The 21,160-nt window shown below is 39.3% G+C and overlaps 4 protein-coding genes across 7 annotated transcripts in view; 3 read left to right on the top strand and 1 right to left on the bottom strand.

The window, feature by feature from the left end:
- LOC116308778 (polyprenol dehydrogenase) overlaps positions 1–15,824 on the bottom strand; it is a 34,827-nt gene extending 19,003 nt beyond the window's left edge. For 3 of the 4 annotated variants that reach the window (XR_004198542.2, XR_004198541.2, XM_031719265.2), the window contains exons 1-7: positions 15,696–15,824; positions 15,089–15,196; positions 14,665–14,733; positions 14,067–14,283; positions 13,481–13,573; positions 12,629–12,836; positions 12,001–12,200 (exon numbers count right to left, since the gene is read on the bottom strand). Coding sequence is in view for 2 of the 4 variants with exons in the window: in XM_031719265.2 (XP_031575125.1) it covers positions 12,015–12,200; positions 12,629–12,836; positions 13,481–13,573; positions 14,067–14,283; positions 14,665–14,733; positions 15,089–15,196; positions 15,696–15,768 (954 nt within the window). In the remaining 2 variants the exon portion in view is untranslated. Of the gene's footprint in view, positions 1–10,751; positions 10,951–12,000; positions 12,201–12,628; positions 12,837–13,480; positions 13,574–14,066; positions 14,284–14,664; positions 14,734–15,088; positions 15,197–15,695 lie in introns of those variants that run through there. The other variant, XM_089039563.1, reaches the window with a different exon arrangement.
- On the top strand, positions 98–8,662 carry LOC116308774 (uncharacterized). The gene is made up of 4 exons (XM_031719260.2): positions 98–116; positions 310–376; positions 2,060–2,318; positions 2,610–8,662. The coding sequence occupies exons 3-4, from the start codon at positions 2,065–2,067 to the stop codon at positions 8,266–8,268; spliced, it is 5,913 nt and encodes a 1,970-aa protein (XP_031575120.2). The 5' UTR covers positions 98–116; positions 310–376; positions 2,060–2,064; the 3' UTR covers positions 8,269–8,662.
- On the top strand, positions 8,895–11,586 carry LOC116308777 (phytanoyl-CoA dioxygenase, peroxisomal). The gene is made up of 5 exons (XM_031719264.2): positions 8,895–9,463; positions 9,772–9,889; positions 10,210–10,359; positions 10,623–10,757; positions 11,016–11,586. Exons 1-5 carry the CDS (start codon positions 8,904–8,906, stop codon positions 11,067–11,069), a joined length of 1,017 nt encoding a protein of 338 aa, XP_031575124.2. The 5' UTR covers positions 8,895–8,903; the 3' UTR covers positions 11,070–11,586.
- Positions 15,825–16,129: 305 nt separating the features above from the next.
- LOC116308806 (solute carrier family 15 member 4) lies at positions 16,130–19,746 on the top strand. The gene is made up of 5 exons (XM_031719299.2): positions 16,130–17,114; positions 17,551–17,725; positions 18,054–18,285; positions 18,523–18,693; positions 19,018–19,746. The coding sequence occupies exons 1-5, from the start codon at positions 16,240–16,242 to the stop codon at positions 19,413–19,415; spliced, it is 1,851 nt and encodes a 616-aa protein (XP_031575159.2). The 5' UTR covers positions 16,130–16,239; the 3' UTR covers positions 19,416–19,746.
- The last annotated feature ends 1,414 nt before the right edge of the window (positions 19,747–21,160 follow it).

Genomic DNA, 21,160 nt, shown 5'->3' with positions numbered 1-21,160 from the left:
CGATTCTCTTCCGGTACAGCTAATTTTAGGGCATTTTCACTTTTTGGTTTTCATACGACTTTCAAGGTATTTTTTTACAGTCATTTAAAGTTGGTTCGGGAAAACAACATGGTGTAGTAAGTTATGAAACTCTTTTAAAGCCTTTTTCATTCGCTTCCTGTTGACATAAGTCTTACTCAATGATTTCACTTTCCTGTACGAACATGCAACAGCATGTTGGTGATTGGCAAATAGCTTACGCCTACACAATCCTGTTTTTCCGCTGTGTTTTGTTATATGAAATAATCATCTCGGCTCATTGTTCTACAGCAAGCGAAAGAAGCAATTTCTGTAGGCTTGTATCTGCTGCAAGCAAGGCTAAGGCAGTTGAAGGAAGGTAAGTATAAATGTTTTACAAAATTGGCCTCTTAAAACCACAAAAACTGAACAAGGTTTCTTCTACACCAATAAGGATAAAGCTTTTTCTTCTGGCCAGCTTTGGTTCGTAGTTTTTAGCTACCAGATTATTTTAGTTAGTGGATTGCATGGGAATATGTTACGCTTTTTGATATTATGAACTATGGAATATGTTACGGTTTTTAATATTATGAACTAAACAAAATTTAAGTTAAAACAAAGCAGAACCAATCTTGAAAATGAAATGTTTCAAATCTTAGGGCCTCAAATTGAAAGATTTTTGTGTCGAAAGCGAAAACATATTTTTCAAAATAGGCTTGAAATAAACAGTGAAATTTTAAGACTTTCTAGGAGTTCAAAATGAAAATGGGACATTCTGACTTCATAGTGTTCTTCATTGTTGACAGTAAAATGTTTTTTCTGTTTTTTACCGTTACTAAGAGATTAAAAACTCCTTGTATTCAATGACCAATGTTAACTGTTCTTAAATTGAAGTCCCCTGAATTAGCGAGTATCTGTTGTTCATCACTTAATCCTTTAGTAATGTTTGCGGAGTTTTAGCTTAAGATGGAGCGAAAGCTTTGTTTACCACTACTTAAGATGAAGTTTTGATTTTGAAATACGAATGAGTAACAAAAAGCATATTCTAAACTGTTCAGGAATATTTAGATACACATTACCAACGAGTAAAATCATTACGAATGCGCACTCCAAGACTTCCATAGAAGCTGAGGCGAAGTATATAATCTAATATGGCGGAATCATGTGCTAGAATTTCGGTCAAACGGCTTAGGCCCCGTCCGCACGTATCCGGATATTTTTGGAAATGGATTTAATATCTGGATGATATTATCCATAATGCACTTTCATGCATGTTATAACCTGTTTTGAAACAGCTACAGTCAACATCCGATAATATTTATTTTGGTCATGGCGTATTTTATTGAATTAGATGAATACGACGAACCCCTAAAAGAAACTCTGGACAGAAGAAGAAAACGTTTAAGCAAACGTTGTCAACCTTCGAGCCTTGGGCTTCAAAAGTACAACAGTTCTTATGGAATCAATAAATCCAGCTGAATAAATTCTACATAATGTAGTGTTACCAGCATAGTCTAGGCTGTCATTCTGTATTCAAACGTGTGGTCTCAGGCCTTTTTGTGTGTTCGATGTATTTGAATGAATAAACTTAACTTTAAAAAATCAGTACGGCACTTGGAGAATACCAAGCGTACAAAACATTACAGAGCCGTCGAGGTAACTTCTCCGGTCACCTTTTCTTTTTTTTACTATCTTTCGTACCTACGGTGATAAAATTATCTACTACGACACATTTGATTCAACTAAAAAACACCGACGCAGTCCAAACTAGTTCCAAAACTAGTCGTCATCAACTCTTTCTTTTTGCTAAAATTTAAACTTCTAAAATTCTACCATTCTCAATGAGTGAGAATGGCAGGCTTACTGTAAATAGTGGGGGGAAATTTTCCATTGGAGAAAGAGGCCTGCCTAAAGGTGTGTGTTTTCTTTTCAAAACCCGTAGCTCACACCAACAGATTCTTGAGAGTCTTAAATACAAGTGGCATCTCGTAGTTTTTCCGACAAGGTGAAATCATGTTATGCAGTTTAGCACTATCTAAGTACCAATTTTTTCTAATTTCAGCCAACATGGAGTACAAATTCTTGTTTTGGATCATCTGGGTAGGCCTAGTAGTGATCCAGGATTCATTATGCAACGAAGTTGGTAACATGTTCACGGAGTTCAAGGTTGAGCAAGGCCAAGCTAAGTACAAAGTGCCCGTGCCTACACCTAAAGGCTTTCCAAACCACCTACTGGAGATGGAGTTGGTCTATGATAGCGGAGGAGGTAATGGTCCTCTAGGTTTGGGTTGGACTATTGGTGGATTTTCTCAAATATCAAGGTAAGACCTTTTCTATATGTTTTATGAAATGTCAATGGCCTGCGCGCGGTGTCTATACATGGTGATAGAGGTAAAAACTCATGTTGCGAAGGTTTTGTGCCGTTACCGTAACGATGTGGTGCCCAAGCATTTTGATTGGATGAGCAGAAATTTTACGGGCTCTGATTGGTTCAAAGAATATCGTGAGTCTGTACCGTGACCGTGCCAAGTGCAACACAAATTTCAATCTAAAATTAGCAACACAAAGAGCCTTCAAAGAGATTTATATATGATGTTCCTTTGTTGTTTCAGATGTCCCCTGAACCACGCGCACGATGGTCAAAGCCGTGGCATCAAATACGACCTCGGTGATAGGTATTGTCTCGATGGATCCAGATTAGTTTTGACATCCGGGGTATATGGTAGGCATGGCTCTACATACGGTACTGAGGTAGACACCTTCTTGAGGGCATACGCTCAAGGTACCATGGGTGCTGGACCACAAAGTTTCCTTGTGAAGACCAAGAACAACCAAAAAAGATCGTTTGGGACTCGGGTTGATTCGCGAATGAAGACTCATGGCCAGACGAGTGTTCATGCTTGGAAACTGAATTCTATTAGTGATTATTCTAACAATGTGGTGAATATTGTGTATATGCACAACACTAACGGAGTGTTAATCTCGAGGATCACTTACTCAAACATGGTTATAGCCTTTGAGTACGAAACTCGCAAGGATATTTCTACACCATACTTCAATGGCGGGGTGCTTTACACCCAAAACAAACGCCTCATTTCGATCAAGACTTTGGTTAACGCCCAGCTTCACAGAGAAATAAGGATAACATACATCGAAGCAAAACTTCCCAAGATTAGTCTGGTTTCAAGTATTCAGCTGTGCACACGAGAGTCGAATTGCTACAAACCTGAGAAACTGGCTTTTCAAGGAACCGGAGATGAAGAGCGCACAAACTCACCCACGTACTGGATAAAAGCTTTTGGGACGTCCTCCGGGGGCTGGAAGGTTGGTACACATCCTCGATACGTTGTGGACATGAACGATGATGGGCTGCCTGATGTTGTCGGGTTTGCTAGTGGAGGTGTCATGGTCGCACTCAATCAGAATGGACACTTCAAACCAGCTAAGACCTGGGTAGCATCGTACGGAAGCAGCAGCGGAGGCTGGGGAAGTCAACACCCAAGATTTGTCATAGACGTGAACGGAGATCATCTTCCAGACATCGTAGGCTTCGCAAGTGGAGGTGTGTACGTCTCCCTTAACACCGGTTCGGAATCCTTCACGGCACCTAAACTTTGGCTTGCCCAGTTTGGATACACTGCAGGTGGATGGAGGGTTCAAAATCATCCAAGGTTTGTAAAAGACATGAATGGAGATGGGTTGCCTGATATCATTGGTTTCGCAAGTGGCGGAGTTTATGTGTCATTAGGAACAGGAACCACTTTCAAGCCCGCAACACGTTGGATAGCAGCATTTGGATACACAGCAGGAGGCTGGAGAGTTCAGAACCATCCACGATATCTTGAAGACGTTAACGGCGATGGTCTTCCTGATGTTGTTGGTATGGCAAGTTCTGGTGTGTACGTGGCAATCAACACCGGTTCGTCGTTTGCAGCGGCTTCCAACTGGGGTAAAGGACAGTTTGGGTACAACCAAGGCTGGAGAACCAGTTCACATCCAAGATACGTTGTTGATGTCAATGGCGATGGCTTAGCTGATGTTGTTGGGTTTTCATGCTGTGGAGTTGAAGTATCCCTCAGTACTGGCACCCGGTTACTACTGAGTAGAACGTGGATAGCTGCATTTGGGTACAATCATGGCTGGAGGATTAATTCTCACCCCCGGTATATACACGATATGAACGGAGACGGCTTACCTGACGTCGTGGGCTTTGCATCAGGAGGTGTCATGGTGTCATTAAATACTGGAACATCATTTGCACCTGCAAAGAGGTGGATAGCAAGTTATGGCACCAGTACAGGGGGCTGGTCTGTCTCACAACATCCTCGATTCCTTGTCGATGTTACGGGTGATGGAATGTCAGATATCGTTGGCTTTGCAAGTGGTGGAGTTTATATCTCGACGAACAAAAATAAAAGGACTCTGATGACATCGATCACCGATAGCTACGCCAACACTCACCGAATAACGTACTCTTCGTTAGCTGACAGAACCATCTATTCACGAGGAGCAAGCACTTCATATCCAGATCCTAAAGTCAACATCGCTCAAACTGTTGTAAAACAGTTTGTTCAAAACAACGGAATAGGAGGCTTCAATACTACAAAGTATACCTACAAAGGAATGCGTGTGAACTTAAAGGGAAGAGGCACTTTAGGATTCAGCGACGTCTCTGAACACCTACAGGAAAGCAAAGAAAGTACAACTTCAACCTATTTCCAGATATTTCCTCTCACGGCTTTGACACAATCTGTTACGAAAAAAGTTGGCAACAGAGTGGTTCTTCAGAGGAGTAAAGCATATAGGGTCACCGTTGGTCGTCAAATACAGATCCAGTTAACATCAGATGCAGTTCATACTTACGAGATCAATGGAAAGCATGTAAGATCGGAGAGGCTTTCTATCGATGCCGTGGACAACTATGGGAATATCCACGCGATGAAGAAGGTCACCTCTGGAAATGGCAAGAATTTTGAGCAGATAACGATGAACAATTACTCTAATAATCCCCATACATGGTATATTGGAGAGCTTGACTCGATTGCAGTGACTTATCGCATTGGAGGGGCATCAATAGTACGGAAGTCCACCTTTTATTACAACCGTAATACAAGAAAACTCATGTACGAATTGCGTGAACCAGATCATCACCTTGGCCTCAAAACATCCTACGTTTATGACAATTATGGCAATGTTATTGAAAAACACGAGGTACCGATATTTCCAAGACTTGCTTCAGATCCCTCGCCGACACCTCGCAAGGTGTTCATGAAGTATGATGCCCGAGGAATTCGATTGATGTCAACACGAAATGACCTTGGACATGTCGAGTCTTATTCCTATGACAATTTTGGAAACATGGTCACCTTTACAGGTATTAATGGCTTGGTAACAAAATACACGTACGATACATTTGATAGAAAGATTTCTGAGCTGCGACCTGATGGTACTTCTACTAGATGGGAGATAGATTTTTCTCAGAACGTTGGAGTCTACATTGAAAGGATGATTCGAACTGGCAAGCAAGATACTGTCACTGTCTATGATAGTCTTGACAGGCCTATTCGAGTAGTGTCTACTGGGTTTGGAGGTGAAGGAATTCACGAGAATATAGAGTACGATTCGCTTGGTCGTGTGCGAAGACAAAGCTTGCCTTACTTCTCCAAGGACCAAAAGCCTGCCTGGGTTAGCTATGAGTACGATGTGTTAGGACGAGAGATATCTGAAAAACGTCCTTATGAAAAAACAACGGCTACTACAAAGAGAACAATCTATAATGGACTCGTAAAAGAGATCACAGATGCAAATGGAAATACGAAAAGGGTTGAAAAAGATGCTCTTGGAAGAAATGTGAAAGTTACAGATGCTCTGGGTGGGACTGTGATCTATGATTATGACGTTGTTGGTAATCTTATCAAGACCACAGATCCAGCAGGACATGTAACAACAATGACTTATGATCAGCTGGGAAATAAGATATCCATCAATGATCCTGACATGGGATTATGGAAATACTCGTACAACGCCCATGGCCAAAAGGTATGGCAGAAGGACGCTGTCGGGAATGAGGTGTTTTTTGCCTATGATAAGCTTGGCAGGATGCTTGAGAGGAAGGGTTCTGAGGGTAAGACCAAATGGATCTACGATGTGAGTACAAATGGAAAAGGAAAACTTGCGAGAACTGTTTCACCAAGCGGTCATGTGATGGAATACACTTATGACAACAAAGGCAGAGAAACAAGAGTAAAACAGAATATTGGAAACGAAGTGTTCGATATTCACTCACAGTACAATAACATGGGACAACTCTCCAATCAGATACTTCCAGGTAATAAAATAGTTAACTACTGTTACGACAATCAAGGATTCATGACTGAAGTCACCCAGTCTCCTTGTGGACAAGGATTTTCAAGAAATGCCTACTGGAGAGCCTTGGAGTACGACCCATTTGGACACATAGCCAAAGAGCAATATGGTAACTCATTGTTAACCGAGTATCAATATGATGAGAGCAACCATATAAAATCAATCAAAACAAGGGATTCTTCCATGCGAGTCAAACGACATTGGGAATACAACTTCGATGCAGTCGGCAACATGTTGGAGAGAAAAGACCGGAGTGCGTCGTGGAACACGGTGGAAAGATTTTCCTACGACGGTTTGGACAGAATAACACGTGCAACCATCAGAAGTCTGAATCCACAAGACGAATCTGCATTCACAGAAGATTGGGAGTACGACAGCATTGGAAATATCCGTCGATATAGTGGTTTTGGAGGCTTGCATCATCAGTACAGTCACACACAGCCTCATGCAGTTGTCAAAGCTGGGCCAAATACATACGCTTATGATGCCAATGGTAATATGATACGAAAGAATAATCAACGAGTCACTTGGACGTCGTTTAATAAACCCAAAACTATAGCAAGAAAATCAGGAGGAACTGTTCAGTTTGAATATGACGCTCATCAAAATCGTTACAAGAAAACAAGCCCGGAGGAGACCAAAATTTACATCGGCAAGTTATACGAAAAGACGACCAGTGGTAAAAAGACCATGCATAAATATTTCATTTATGCATTAGGAAGGCTAGTGGCTATTGAGACAAAGACAGAAGAGAAGTCACCAGTATCATCAGTCAACTACATCCATGGCGATCATCTTGACTCAGTCGACACTGTGACGAACCAGGTAGGAGAGATTGTGGAATCGTTGCGTTACAACGCGTATGGACAGAGAAGAGCTGCCACTTGGGAAAGTTTTGACCGATGCACATCACATTCACAGCCTGGGTCTACTTACACTAAACGTGGCTTCACAGGCCACGAGCACCTGGAAGAGTTGGACCTGATCCACATGAATGGAAGAATATACGACCCAGTTGTTGGCAGATTTCTCAGCCCAGATCCTCACGTACAGGATCCTTACAATACACAAAGCTACAACCGTTACAGCTACACACTGAATAATCCACTAAAGCACAAAGATCCAACAGGGTACTTCTTTAAGTCCATTGGACGCTTTTTCAAGAAGTTCTGGAGGCCCATCGTGGGAATTGCAGCTGCTGTAGTCACGTTTGGGGCTGCAACCCCATTGGCTGCGGGGCTCGTTGCGTCAGCAGGGTTGTCAGGTGTGGCAGCAACCGTCGCTACTGGAGCCATTGCCGGAGCAGCTTCAGGATTCGTTGGTGGAACGATTTCATCAGGGTCGCTGAAGGGTGGTCTACAGGGGGCATTGGGTGGAGCCGTGTCTGGAGGTTTGGGAGGGTACTTTGGCAGCACGTGGAGCCTAGAGCGGGTAGCTACGCAGGCCATCGGCGGAGGTACTGCAACCGAGCTCAGTGGAGGAAGATTCAAAGATGGGTTCTTAATGGCGGGGATCACAGCTTCGGCCCAATACCTTTACAACTCGGTTGTAAATTACCGCGCAACATGGAAATCAGGAGGACCTGCTCAGCCGAAATCTTACTCCGAAATGCCCATAAAAGGGGCAAATAACATAGGAACGCAAGGTCCAGATCCCATAGATCCGTCAGGATGGTTCAACGAGGGGGGTAGGGTGAGCAGGTTTTTGAATAAAGTCCCAGGAGTCAATGCTGTAGCTGGGATGCACGATGTGTTCCAAGTCAAGTTGGATGGGATTGGTATTCCCTTCGCGAGAGATATATTCAACGTTCCCGGCATGCTTCCCGCTGCTGCTATCTCCTATGCCGCCCTCGTCGACGGACCAGCTTCGCAGGCACTACTCGTTGAAGAGAAAAAGCGTCGTTAATCAAATTGTCGTGGAAGAACAATTGATATTAGATCAATTTAGGACACACGGGATTAAAATCCATACTTGATCGATGTATGTCTTGAGGGATATCGATAGTGGAGTAGTATTATGCGTAGTATATCGTAGACCAATCAATAACGACTGATAACAGTAATAGACTGCAGACTAATTTAAAAAACATATAGTATACAAGATCGAACTCGTGTATCGATCATATATATTTTTCTTTCGACAGTAAGCCTATGTCACATAAGTGATTTACAATAGGGAACAAATAAATAAATAGTTCAATAAAGGCAAGGCAACCTGACGTCAGGTCGACCTTCAATTCAATTATTCTTCATTTATTTCAGTGTGTAGTGAAAAAATAGAATAAATTGCTCTGAAACTGCTCAGTTTTCGTTTTTGATTCTCATCTTTCTTTTTCATTTCTTTTTCCAAGCAGCAGTATTATTTACATGCGATTTAACCGTGGCCACTGTATGCTAACTATTTTGGAGAATTCACGAGAAAAAAATGAAAAATACAGCAAAGAAAATAGAGGGAAGAAAAAAGGGGGGGAGGGGAGGGTAGCTTTATACCGTCTTATGATATAGGCGCGGGCTTCCTGTGTGTTCAAAGTCTGATCTAAGATGGCGTCCAACAAGTCTGTTGGAAGGCTAGCTCGTATTTCAGACCATCTTTTACAACAAAATACAGATCAAACCAAGATTTATCCTGCTCCAACGTCTTATGCAGCACCTCGGCCGTACGATTCACATAATTATGTTCTTCAAAACACTCTTTTAAATCAAGAAGATGTCGACTTCTACAACAAGAACGGCTTCTTGGTCGTTCGCAACCTCGTTGACAAAATACATCTAGACAAATATTACGAGAGATTTAAGGATATCTGCACTGGTAAAGTTAGAGTACCAGGATTAATGGTCATGAAGGATATATCCTCGAAGAATTCGGAGTTTCTTCCTGGCGAGAGAAGTATCAACAAGATCCAAGATTATCAGTATGATGAAGTTTTGTTCGAGTACTGTCGTCTTCCTGGTATATTGAAGTACGTTGAGTGTTTTACTGGGCCAGATATCATGGCTGTTCATACTATGTTAATTAACAAGCCACCTGATCCGGGTACGAAGACATCGAGACATCCCCTGCATCAAGATCTACACTACTTTCCATTCAGACCTGCAGATAGGTACTTATTAAATTACGTACATACGTAATAATTTTGTACGATTTTTGTCTAGTAAAATACTTTTTTTTCAATTTCTTATCTAGCTTTACTTTATAAAATGAAAATACCAGTAATTTTTTGCTGTAAACAATGATTGCTAACACTCCTAAACCTGTCCCTCTCGCACATCAGCTGTGTTAGTTTGGAAAGTAAGAAGACAAGAAAACTAGCTTGTGGTATGATAGCCAAGTTGTAGTGTTATTAATATATTATTAATGTTAATAACGCTCGTATTATAATTTTTTTTAGCAGTGTTGTTCATTTTCTAGGATGGTTTGTTCCTGGACAGCAATGGAAAAAGTTACACGAAAGAACGGCTGTCTTGTAGTTATTCCAGGAACTCACACAAATAAAGAGCTGTTAAAGCATCGATATCCAGAATGGGAGGTACATATATATAAGTAATATGCAATAAGCGGTTTGATGATTAGTATGATCAACTATTTAGCGAGATCTTGTTATGTTGCAACAAAATATTGTTTATGATCACTTCAATAGACTGCTATAGCTTGGGCGTAAATAGTGTTTTCCCAATTCAAACCATGTCATTCTCTTGAGAAGGAAATTCTTTGTTTGAGTTGTATCCAAATTCAGGTGTCTTCTCATGCAAAAGCATTAAAAAAGGAAATGATACTCTAGGGAATGACACATCTAAAATAGGAGAAGATTATGCCAAAGGTAAAGAGGTCTATTCTAATAATTGTTAGGGTGGCGTAAACAAGATGTACCATGGCATAAAAGACTTTGACCCAAACGCTTCCATGGTGCACTTGGAAATGGATGCCGGAGATACAGTGTTTTTTCATCCATTGTTAATCCATGGCTCTGGCACAAATAGAACTAAGGGTTTCCGTAAGGTAAGAAAGGCTATCAAATGATGGAATAATTTGTTGCAGTAAATCATAGTTGTTAACAGTCTTTAACTTGCCTCTCATGGATATCAGCTGGATCAGTTCTGAAAATCTTCATAACATAGCTGTGCACAGTCATTTTGAAATTTGCTTTTAGGAATTCTACCTGGATTTCCCATTTCCTCCTTCAATAAACATTCTCAATCTGATAACTTTACTATTAAAGATATATTATGTATGAAGTTCACAAAATTTTCATTCACACGCAGGCAATATCCTGTCATTATGCCAGTTCACACTGCTATTACATTGACGTGAAGGGCACAGTACAGGAAGAGATAGCTGAGGAAGTTATTGGTGTTGCAAAACGCAAGCTCGGCAATGATGTAAATGTGACTTTTCAGGTAAGAGCTAAGAGGTTAGGTGACGTGAGATTGATTTAATGTACCTTTTGTTCTTCCTAAATCTTACCCAAATAAGCAGGTTGCCAACAAAAATCTTCAAAATCAGTGAATAATACAATACATGTATACCAGGTTCTTGAAGTCCAAAATTTGTTCCAGTTTTATGAATGCTTTTTTCTTTCGTAAATCTCACCTAAACATCAATTTGAAACTTTTTAAACTTACTAAATTGTATGTTTGTTTTTCAATTATTTACAGGATTTATGGAAATTGAGACAACGTCTTGTCCAAGGAAACGAAGGAACTCTCTAATATCGACACCAGATTTTTTAAATGTTCAGGCAGCAGTTTAATAAAATTATTGCACTAATACGTAGATTCATAAAATATTCTTACAAAAAAGAAAAAAAAATTTTGCGCACTGTGCTGCCCATTGATGAAAAATGTGTAAGCTTCTAGAAATTTGATCTTGTCTATGTATACTATCGAAACCCTACTATCCATACAAGTTTATTCCTATATTTAATTCTTCACCTCAGTTTAATATGAAAACAGGTTTACTATGTAACAAATAGAAAGAGTTCTAAATACAAAGTTTAGCCATGAACTTTAAATGTTAATTTATTCAATCTATCTATAATCTATAGGTTTTTTATACAAAGATAGGAATTGATTCTTCACTGGTATGGTATGGTAATGAATTTATATTAAAAAAATCACTGGTTGAGTAGTAGATTACCAGTTTATAATTTTTCTTAGTATTTGAACCAAAAAATGCAATATTTTAATGATGTTAACTAATGAATAAAAATCCTCTCACTAAAAAAAATTGTCAAGTATCATTAATATTGCCCAGCTCCTAAATAAGAAAGGGCTCTTTTACCTTTTTTATTTTTCAGACAGTCACTGAAAAATGTTAACATGACTAGGAGAAAGTCATAAGTCTCATTTAATTTTTTCTTAAATTGATATAAAAATGACTTTCTTTATATCAAAAATTCCAGTCTTGAAGCTATTAATCATCCTGGCAGGATTATCTACCATTTGGGAATCATTCCCATTCATCTTAATAAATCGTCCCTCCCCTCCCCCAAACACATGCAGGTTGTGAATAAACTGACAAGGGGGAGAGGGGTTACCAACATACAACTACTCCTGTATGGATATCCCCTTCTATGCCCCAGAGTGTTGTCACTCTGAGTCTGATTGATATTAATCAGATTGATAGTTATTAATAAGATACCTTGTTCCTTCTCTTTACGTATCCTTGCCCACATGAGTCAATTCACAGCTCACATTCCATAGTCTCTCCTGTATGTCCTCATTGTAAGATTCATCAATACTGCCTGTAGCTTCACAGTTACTGAGATATTTTCCTCCAATACCTTCCATGTCAGGAGAAAGGCAAGCAAACAAACTTGTTGAAGCTCCTTGCTCTGGGGTCTGGTAAAAAACAATAATAGATAATTAAATATAATTTTAGACATTGTGCTAGAATTTTTTATCTTTTCTTAGACTCTTGTGTCTAATTAAACCAAGGTCTATTTCCTAATTTTTAAAAATTATGGGTTGGGGAAGGGGGTAGAATCACAAACGAGGGAGACTCTGCTAGCAGGAAAGCTATGCTGATTCTCGGTTTTAAAATAACATTTTTTGTCAGCTTTGCCCCTTTACAAACTGGTAAATATTTTATTCCCTCCAGAATTGTAGAATATAATTGATTTAATAGTATTATTTTTAAAGTCCACCTACCTAAATATTTGATAACAAAATAGTGGTTCCCCCTCAAAATCCCACATGGCCTTCCCAACCCATGAATTATGAAGAGTCTTTATCTATGTGATCTGAACTTAAAGCTTGCAGTATCTTACCCAGAACACGAAATTTCCAATTAGATTTTTCACAGACTGTAATATCCATGGAATATAACGAAACAGTTCTGTATTTACGACACCAGGGTGTAATGCATTAGCTGTCACATAGCAACCCTCATTGGTCAACCTTCTTTGCAGTGCATACGTGAATAGAATATTTGCAAGTTTGCTTTGACTGTAGGCTTGATATTGACAGTAGCTTTTCCTATGTCACGAGGAGATAAAAATGGAAAAACAAATATTTTGAATAAGACTCTGGAATGACCACATGGACTGGACAGATTAGTTAACTACAAGATGTTAGGAATGACAAACTTCATAAACCTAATTCAGTCAACATTTGCCATGCGGATACCCCAACATTATGGACACCTCGCTATTACAGACAGAAGCATCCTCAGTGAAAAATAATGAAAAATAAAAGACTTTTTAACTCTCACTATTGTGGATGCTTGCTATTACGGACACCAAGTGATTGTCCTGAGGGTGTTCACTTTACAGAGAGTTCACAAAGAAAAGACTGCAATTAACTCTTGCTATTGCAAATGCTCGCTATTACAGACACCAAGTGCTTGTCCTGAGGTTCACTGTAGATCTTTTATCTTGGGCATAGTGTTTCCCTATTTGTGTCATTCCCCTTAGTATCATTTCTTTGTTTGACAGTTGTGCTTGAAAAAAAACATGAATATGGATATGACTGAAACACAGAATCTTACTCTCAAGAGAATGACACATGGTCTGAAATAGGAAAACATTATACCCAAAGTACGGGGGACTATCATAAACTATTCTTGCATCACTTGTATTAAGACTCCAACCACATTTTGTGTTCATAAAAGTAAAACTTACTGGCTCTGTAAATCTTGGAAGTTGATGGTCCCTGCTGCATGGGCACTGGATGACACTGTGACAATCCTTGCACAATTCCCCTCTAATCCAGACCTGTCAATCAAATGTTTGCAGTTAGTAAACAGACTGTTGTTTTCTTTCTCGCTTCATGGGTCATTAAACTGGTTGAGAACTACTTTCCCTCCCTCTCTCACATCCTTCTTTCCTTCCTTCCTATCTTAATCATGTTTTCCTTCCCTTCTTCCTCTTCTCCTCCTTTCTCCATGCATCCATACCGTACTCCCTCCCTCCTTTCTTCCCTACTTCTCTCCAATACTTTCCCCTATCTCTCTTCATTCCTTTCTTCCCTTCTTCTTTCCCTCCTCCTCCCTCCATCAATACCTTTGATTCATCCTTTCTTTATTTCATATTTCTTTCCCTTTTCCTCCAATGTTTCATAAAAACCAGCATCCATACATACTTTTTTCCCTTTCTTCCCTCTCTCCTTCCTTTCCTCCTATTCCATCAATCCCTTCCTCTCTCACTTGGAGCCCTATCCATCACTAGCCACTTAACCTACCCTCTGGATCTGCCCTTGAACTGCTACCTTTTAATCACATCCAGAACAAGTAAAGTCAAAGCAAAATGACCCAAATGATTGATTCCAAGCTGAAGTTCGAAGCCATCCTTGGTCTGTCCATAGGGTGGGTGCATTATACCAGCATTGTTTACCAGAATATGAAGATTACTTTCAGTCTCTTGGAACTTATTGGCAAAATCTTTAACAGATGAGAGACTTCCCAGGTCCAAATTCATATATCTCACTAAAATCAACAGGTATAACATATCTATATCAAAATACAAGGATCTACATGAAGACATGGTAGCAATATAAAGCTTTACTATATAGTTGGGATAGCACATGTGCCCTGATTGGTCAATAAAATGTGCTTTATTAGTGAATGGAGCACAGTGCTGATGCCATCCGCACACGTGAAGTGCTGCTAGATCCTGTGATCATCTTTCTTTTTGCCTAAATAAATTCAATACTGAAATAAAATCAACTACAATGAACTAAATTGTTCTTGTTGTAAAATGTTAGACATAAAATAATGTTGATGATTGTGATTGGGAAAATGACTGGACTATTCTCACACTTATATGTAATGGTCTATTCTGTTTCAATATATTACTAGCCATCATACCTTTAGCATTGGGTTGTTCATCCTTTAACAATTTGATGGCTTCATTTGCCTTTTCTTCTGATCTGCAAGCTAATTTTATTTAAAGTCAATTGCTTGGTTTTATATGACATCATTTCCTGTCTCATTTACTGTATCTGGAAGATTCATTAGATAAATCACAGGTTTTTTAATGGAAAATTGTTTTATTCTGCCCTATACAGGGTCATAAAGTGAAGACAGATACAGTATGGCCTACAGTTTTAAGTCCTTGTCCGAAAAGGTTTTGTTTTAAGACACTGAGTGTTTATCAAGCCACGACTTTAACCATAGCCTTTTGCAAAAAACACCAATCCTCTTAACTAACTGAAATAAATGGGCAGTGCATGGTGTAATTTCTTTGCAATTTCTACAGATACATTGCTTGGGCTTCCTGTGGTTTTCTTACCCATTATAACAGAGACGCCAGCTTTGCACAACCCTTTAACTGTCTCATATCCTATTCCTGCATTTCCACCAGTAACAATTGCAACCTTGTTTTCTTGTTTTGGAATTTCTATGAAAAAAATCGAGTAAACATATATCAAAGGGTCATTTGGGAAAATCAATGATTTACTTTATTAGTAGGCTAGGATGTCGAGGGAAGGAGAATACAGTTATGTAAGGAGGACAGACGTGAATATCCGTTTTAATTCATCCTTTCAACCAACTTTTGAAACTAGCTCTCTGGATACTTTCAAAACTTTTTCACTGCAAGTTTATCCCATTTCACATGCATCACATATGACTGCTTCCTTATTTCCTTTTACTACGTAATATATACTCCTATTTGTAAGACATACAGAGCTTTATGTCATTATTTAATTACGTGAATTTAAGGAAAATTGAACGTTATAAACCTGTGAGTGAAACACTAGATACCCGGGTAGATAGCACTGCTGTGGAAAGGGTTCAACGTGGTCACATATAAACGGCTGGCCAGCCAAATTACATTACGATAAGAATAAAGGTCATAAAATAATATTGCTAGGGCTATATAAAAGCACGTAGCATACCTGTTAATGGCCTGTGTTTGTAGGCAAGTTGAAGAAGCAAGGTTTTCATTCCATGCAAAAAGTTGGACAACATCTTGCTTGCTTTTCGCACCTTTTCTCGTGTGAGAAAAGGTATCCCACAGGTATCCCAAACTCCATCGACTCAAACCAGTTTTAAAATATCCCAAAAATATCCCTCAGAACCACTAAACCCATGCAAAATTTAAAACCCTAAGTAAATTTCATCTATGACAACTCTTATAATAGGTGCAAGTTATTTCTTATATCTTATTAATTTATTATTATTATTGTTTTAGATACTATATTGGGCTCCCTGTTGTATACATCCGGGAAGACAAACCGGAAGTAAACCTCACTCGGACCGGAAAAGAAAGGGATCCTGTAAACAAACTTTTGATTGGTTGCGATGGTGAATAGATCTGATCAATGTGGTTAAATTTTAACACGTACAAGAGTGTCGAATGATGCAAAACATTTCTTAAATGCATTGATCGGGGTCCTGGAAAATGTTTAAAAAAATTAGAAGAAACATTATTGCTTCAAAATGCCTCTTATAGTAAATGGAGATGGTAGTTTTGGAGCTTCGTACAGGGATGGTGATGTCCCAGAGCTCTACACTTCGCCAGAGCCCACAGAAACGACGCCATTAAACTCCAAAGCACGAAAACACGACTCGATCAACCAACGACGAAGAATCGAGATGAGACGCTTTTGCATTATTTGTTTAGTGCTGGCTGAATTATGTGAGCGATTCGCGTATTTTGGAATCATCATTAATCTCGTTTTATTTCTGGACAACTTTGGGTGGTCGATGTTTGCATCAGCTGCTGGAGTACTTGTGTATTCTGGGATAGCTTGGTTTATGTGTGCTTTAAATGGTCTTGTAGCAGATTCTCGCTTTGGAAGACACTCTATGATCGTAGCTGGTTTTATCTTTTACTTCTTAGGTGCGATATTACTAGTTTTTATATCAATTTGGATCGACAATCGTCAAAAGGATTTGAACCCTGATGACAATTTCCCGGTACTACCCTGGTTAGCAATTGTTTTGGTATCAATAGCTGCAGGCGAGGGTGCTGTCAAGGCCAATTTGTCCACCTTTAGTGCCGAGCAGCTGAGAGGTGAACCACCTAATGGAGCATCAAAAAATCTTTTTAATTGTTTTTATTGGATTGCTAATGTATTGGCACTCTTTGGGCTCGCTGGAGTGACCTACATTCAACAAACTAGATTACCTTGGAGTTCTGGCTTCACTTTAGGGTTTGCTATTCCTGTAATTTTTTTGACATTAGCCGTGGCTTCATTTCTGGCCAGCTCAAAGTACTTTGTCATCAATGGACCTCATGGAACAGGACTGAGAAATGTGCGATTAATTTATAAACAAGCATGGAGAAAGAGAAATGACAATATTGAGATTAGGTAATCAGTTAACCAAAAATCCTCTCATAATATTAGCTTTGTTGTTTAAGGAGATATCCATACTTGCCGAAAGATTTCTTCCAATCAACTTTTGCATGTTGGTATAGCTTCTATTTAAATCCTTATGAGAGGGTAAAAGGTCGGTCCAGTACAAATAGAAGCAGGGCAGAAAAAATGGGACAAGCAGTCTTGACAAAAGTGTGTCTGCAGGAAACCCACAGGAAACCCAGGCTATGTGTCATTATATTAAATTGGTTTAAAAAAGGATGATTACAGTTTCTACAGTTTTCTGACACAAAAACAAAGCATGGGTTTCCTGTGGTGCACCATCATCATCATTATAATGGACTTATGACATTGAGAGGGAATGATAGCCACTTTGGTTCTTCTATATATCTGTGACTCAATTTTTGTTTCTAAATTTTTGTCTTGTTAGGGAACTGTTGGCACGATCTTCAGTACCTAATGCAGACAAAATTAACTGGCTGGAGAAAACAACTGTTCAATTTGGTGGAACATTCCTGAAGTCAGAAGTCAGTGAAGCTAGGGCTCTGGGAAAAGCTTTTATATTTTCTTTTACTCTCATTCCTTACTGGATCATTTACTCACAGGTAATTGAATACTGATTGATATAGAGTAACTATAATGAAAAAAAAACTTCAAATGTTTTAGATACCCAGAAACAAATGTTTGAACCAGAGCACAGCAAACTGACAGGTTGAATTTGAATTTAGCTTTACCGGTATATTAGGTTTTGCGAAGGGATGAAGAAAACCAGAGAACCTGGGAAAACCCCTCAAAGCAAGGGAGACACCTATAGTTAACAAACTCTACTCACATGTGTTGCGGAGTCCAGGATCAAACCTGAGATCCCAGAGGTGAGATGCAAATGAGCTACCTCTAATCCATCCTTGATGTGCTTGATTCATTTTGTTTCAGTTGTATTCAACCTACATCCTTCAAGGTCTTCATTTGATGTCGATGTTAGACTCAGGCTCATTTATTGTGCCAGCTGCCTGGATGAGCTTGATAGAAACTGCTATAGTCTTACTGATGGTCCCATTAATGGAAAGATTAGTGTACCCAACATGTGCACAGTATAACATTTATGTGCCAAGGACATGGAGGGTTGCTTTTGGTATGTTACTGGCAGCATCATCTGCTGGGATGGGTAGGTATTGTACATGCTTTGAGTTGCTTTCAATGCATCAGGGGCGTATCTAGGGACCCATTTCGACCCATTTCCCATTGACATTTTTTATTTGTAAAATGCATGTGTTTTGGGAGGGGAGGGAGGGATGATTTGTTGAGGTTAGTGAGGGTAATTAATCCCCTCCTAAGTAATCCTTGATAAGCCCCTTGACTTCACCCCAGCAATGCCATTAACTATTTACTAATTTCATTTCAGCTGGTTATGTTGAGATTTCAAAAGCAGATCATTTCCTAGAGAATGACTTCCACTATGTCAACCAGACTACAAGCTGCAGGGTGTACAAAGCAGTTAAAGATCTTTCCATATTCCAACAAATTCCACAGTATACCCTCTTGGGAATCAGTGAGATATTTGCTAGCATGTCTGGTAAGCTAAGTAACCTTCTTTTAACACTAGCTTTACAGTCTATTTGAAAAATTGTTTTATTTTGAGATTGTTATGACAGCACGGTGGATTTGTCCAAAATGATGAAAAGAGGGTAAAAAGGAAAGAAAAGGAAAGGAAAGGAAAGAAGGAAAAAGAGGCAGCATGTTGGACTTACGCAATGCATATAATGTCCGTATGTGCCGTGATTGTGACCATGCCCCAGTACATGATTGGATGAATAGTATAATCTCAGACGGTTTGATTCAATGTCTGTTTTATGCCTTTTTTTACTAAGGATTTTTGTTACACTGACTTACTTTCCAGGTCTTGAGCTGATCTACGCCATGTGTCCTGCCACGCCCCAAAGTGTCACATCAGGCTTACATAACCTTATGATCAGCATTGGTAGTTTTCTAAGTCTCTTAATCTTGGGCGTTGTCTCTCTGTACGGCTGGTATCCCATGCATATCAAAGACGACACGGAATACCTCAAAAATCACAAAGTTGCGTATTACTACTGGTTGCTCAGTGGCATCATCTTGGTCAGTGCATTCTTCTTGATCCTGATCGGTTATTGCTTCGATATTGGTGTGCGCAGGATTCATCACTATCATCACCATGACCACCTGCATTGCGAAAACGGAGTTGGTTCTCCGACAGGGGATTCCTTCGCTGGTGATCCAATTTCGACAGCACATACTGAAATTCTTGTACAAACTTGACGCTTTAGTATGATATTATTGTGCTGCGTAAGACGCGGTCTTACGATATCGATGATTTTTTTTTGCGCGCGCGAGAAAAAAATAGCAAAAAGTTGATTAGGAACTACGAATGTTTCGACGCTTAATTGCTTACGGCAGCCAGCATTTCTGCCAGAATTAGTTGCGCGAAAAGTATATAATTTGACCATAATATATACTTACACTTTTATAAATTATTATTGTACAGCGTGGGTTAATATAGAAAGTAATGTCTTGTAAACAGGTTTATCAGTTTTCAAAACATATATTAATAAGATTTTTAGAATATGTAAATAAATTTTAATTTTTAATACACGATGGTTTGGTTTACTCTCAGTTGAGAAAGGAGTACGTAATGTAGGACATGCATGAGAACCAGCCAGATCGAAAGGCGCATGTGCACAGTTTGGACTCCTCTTGGACCTTCCAAATAGCGCAGCGCGCTGATTCTAAAAATAGCTTAAAGATTCGGACAAACATTGCATTCTGTTTAACCGCTACGAGGATTGTACGAACCAATTTTATTATTTTTACTTAAAATTACAATAATAACCCATGTAAACTAAGATCAACTGCGATCGGCTGCGAAAATTATCTGCTGAAAGTAAACTTGTAAGTTTGTTTGTCCGAATTTCGCCTTTGTCTTCGTTTTTATGACGTCACGGCTGCGCTGAGCTATTGCTTAAGGTGACTGCCTACTTTTGGAAATTGATTTAAGCTAATTTTAAAACTTCGATTTTCCGAATTGAAATTTAATGCTGATTCCAAATCTGAAAAGAAAAATAGGGTGTCCCGAGCTCGTTTTCGAGATAATCAGCATTTAATGGGAGCCTACGCACGAGCTTTTGGAGTAAAAATTGCGCCACCGGAAGTGATTAGAAAAAAAATTAAGATTCATAAGATAATAGTTATTTGCAGACTATATGATGGCACGAATAAAGGCTAGTCAATCATTCTACAATAATACATGGATATTTTCGACAAAAAGACAGAGAGATACATTGATTTGTCATATTTTGTAGTTTCGGTGCTCTTAAAAATTCTCATAAAGTCGAACAAAAATCTCTACAAAAATCTATTTTCTCACGTGTTCCTGATTTAAACTTTTCCTAAAATGTTGATATAACCTTCATTTTTAGGAGTTTTTTCGAATGAGCTATCAAAAAATATAGAGTCCCGTGCAAAATTTTTGGGAGGGTTTTGCCCTGTTGAAGCTCAAAACGCGTATGGTTCTTCAATAAAATCTTGTAGATTTTTCAGCGGTTTTTGAGCGCGCGCACATCGTGGTCTCAAATCGAACGTTCAAAAGTAGGCAGCCACCTTAAAAGCACTTCTACTAAGCAAAAACTGTTTTTTTTTTTTAATTCGTAAATTTATTAGCCAGGACCATGCTTCCAGACATCGAGTGCTGAACCGTCGTATGAACTTACAGCTACGCCGGAGATTTCGACCCCGACACCGCTATCCCGGGAGGAATTACAGACTGATCGGGAAGGTCAGCAAAAGCCCAAGGGAGAGGTTAGTCGGCCCCTAGACCATAACTGATGAACCCCTTGCTATGACCAGCATACCTGAAATGTAGATTGTGTCGCTGATGAGTATCTCCGTATGGTCACTCCTTAACATGTGGGATGTGTTTTGAAAAAGTAGCCGCATGCGCAAACTTGGAATAAAAATGTAAGTCGAATTATCTTGACACCTATCCGTTCCGGGATCTGATGCGATGA

This window comes from Actinia tenebrosa, unplaced genomic scaffold (assembly GCF_029948245.1).
Source record: "Actinia tenebrosa isolate PJP-AT-01 unplaced genomic scaffold, QUT_ActTen_1.0 PGA_scaffold6__47_contigs__length_16458017, whole genome shotgun sequence".
Classification (NCBI taxonomy): domain Eukaryota; kingdom Metazoa; phylum Cnidaria; class Anthozoa; order Actiniaria; family Actiniidae; genus Actinia; species Actinia tenebrosa.
The sequence above is the reverse complement of the archived record's forward strand: the minus strand, read 5'-3'. Positions and strand labels throughout refer to the sequence as shown.

Bases quoted from the DNA above. Each gene is read 5' to 3' on its own strand.
- LOC116308774 (XM_031719260.2), top strand. From the start codon at position 2,065: ATGGAGTACAAATTCTTGTTTTGGATCATCTGGGTAGGCCTAGTAGTG. The intron at 2,319-2,609 runs GTAAGACCTTTT...TTGTTGTTTCAG, and splicing joins GGATTTTCTCAAATATCAAG to ATGTCCCCTGAACCACGCGC.
- LOC116308777 (XM_031719264.2), top strand. From the start codon at position 8,904: ATGGCGTCCAACAAGTCTGTTGGAAGGCTAGCTCGTATTTCAGACCAT. The intron at 9,464-9,771 runs GTACTTATTAAA...TTCATTTTCTAG, and splicing joins CCATTCAGACCTGCAGATAG to GATGGTTTGTTCCTGGACAG. The intron at 9,890-10,209 runs GTACATATATAT...AATAATTGTTAG, and splicing joins ATCGATATCCAGAATGGGAG to GGTGGCGTAAACAAGATGTA.
- LOC116308806 (XM_031719299.2), top strand. From the start codon at position 16,240: ATGCCTCTTATAGTAAATGGAGATGGTAGTTTTGGAGCTTCGTACAGG. The intron at 17,115-17,550 runs GTAATCAGTTAA...TTGTCTTGTTAG, and splicing joins AATGACAATATTGAGATTAG to GGAACTGTTGGCACGATCTT. The intron at 18,694-19,017 runs GTAAGCTAAGTA...CTTACTTTCCAG, and splicing joins GATATTTGCTAGCATGTCTG to GTCTTGAGCTGATCTACGCC.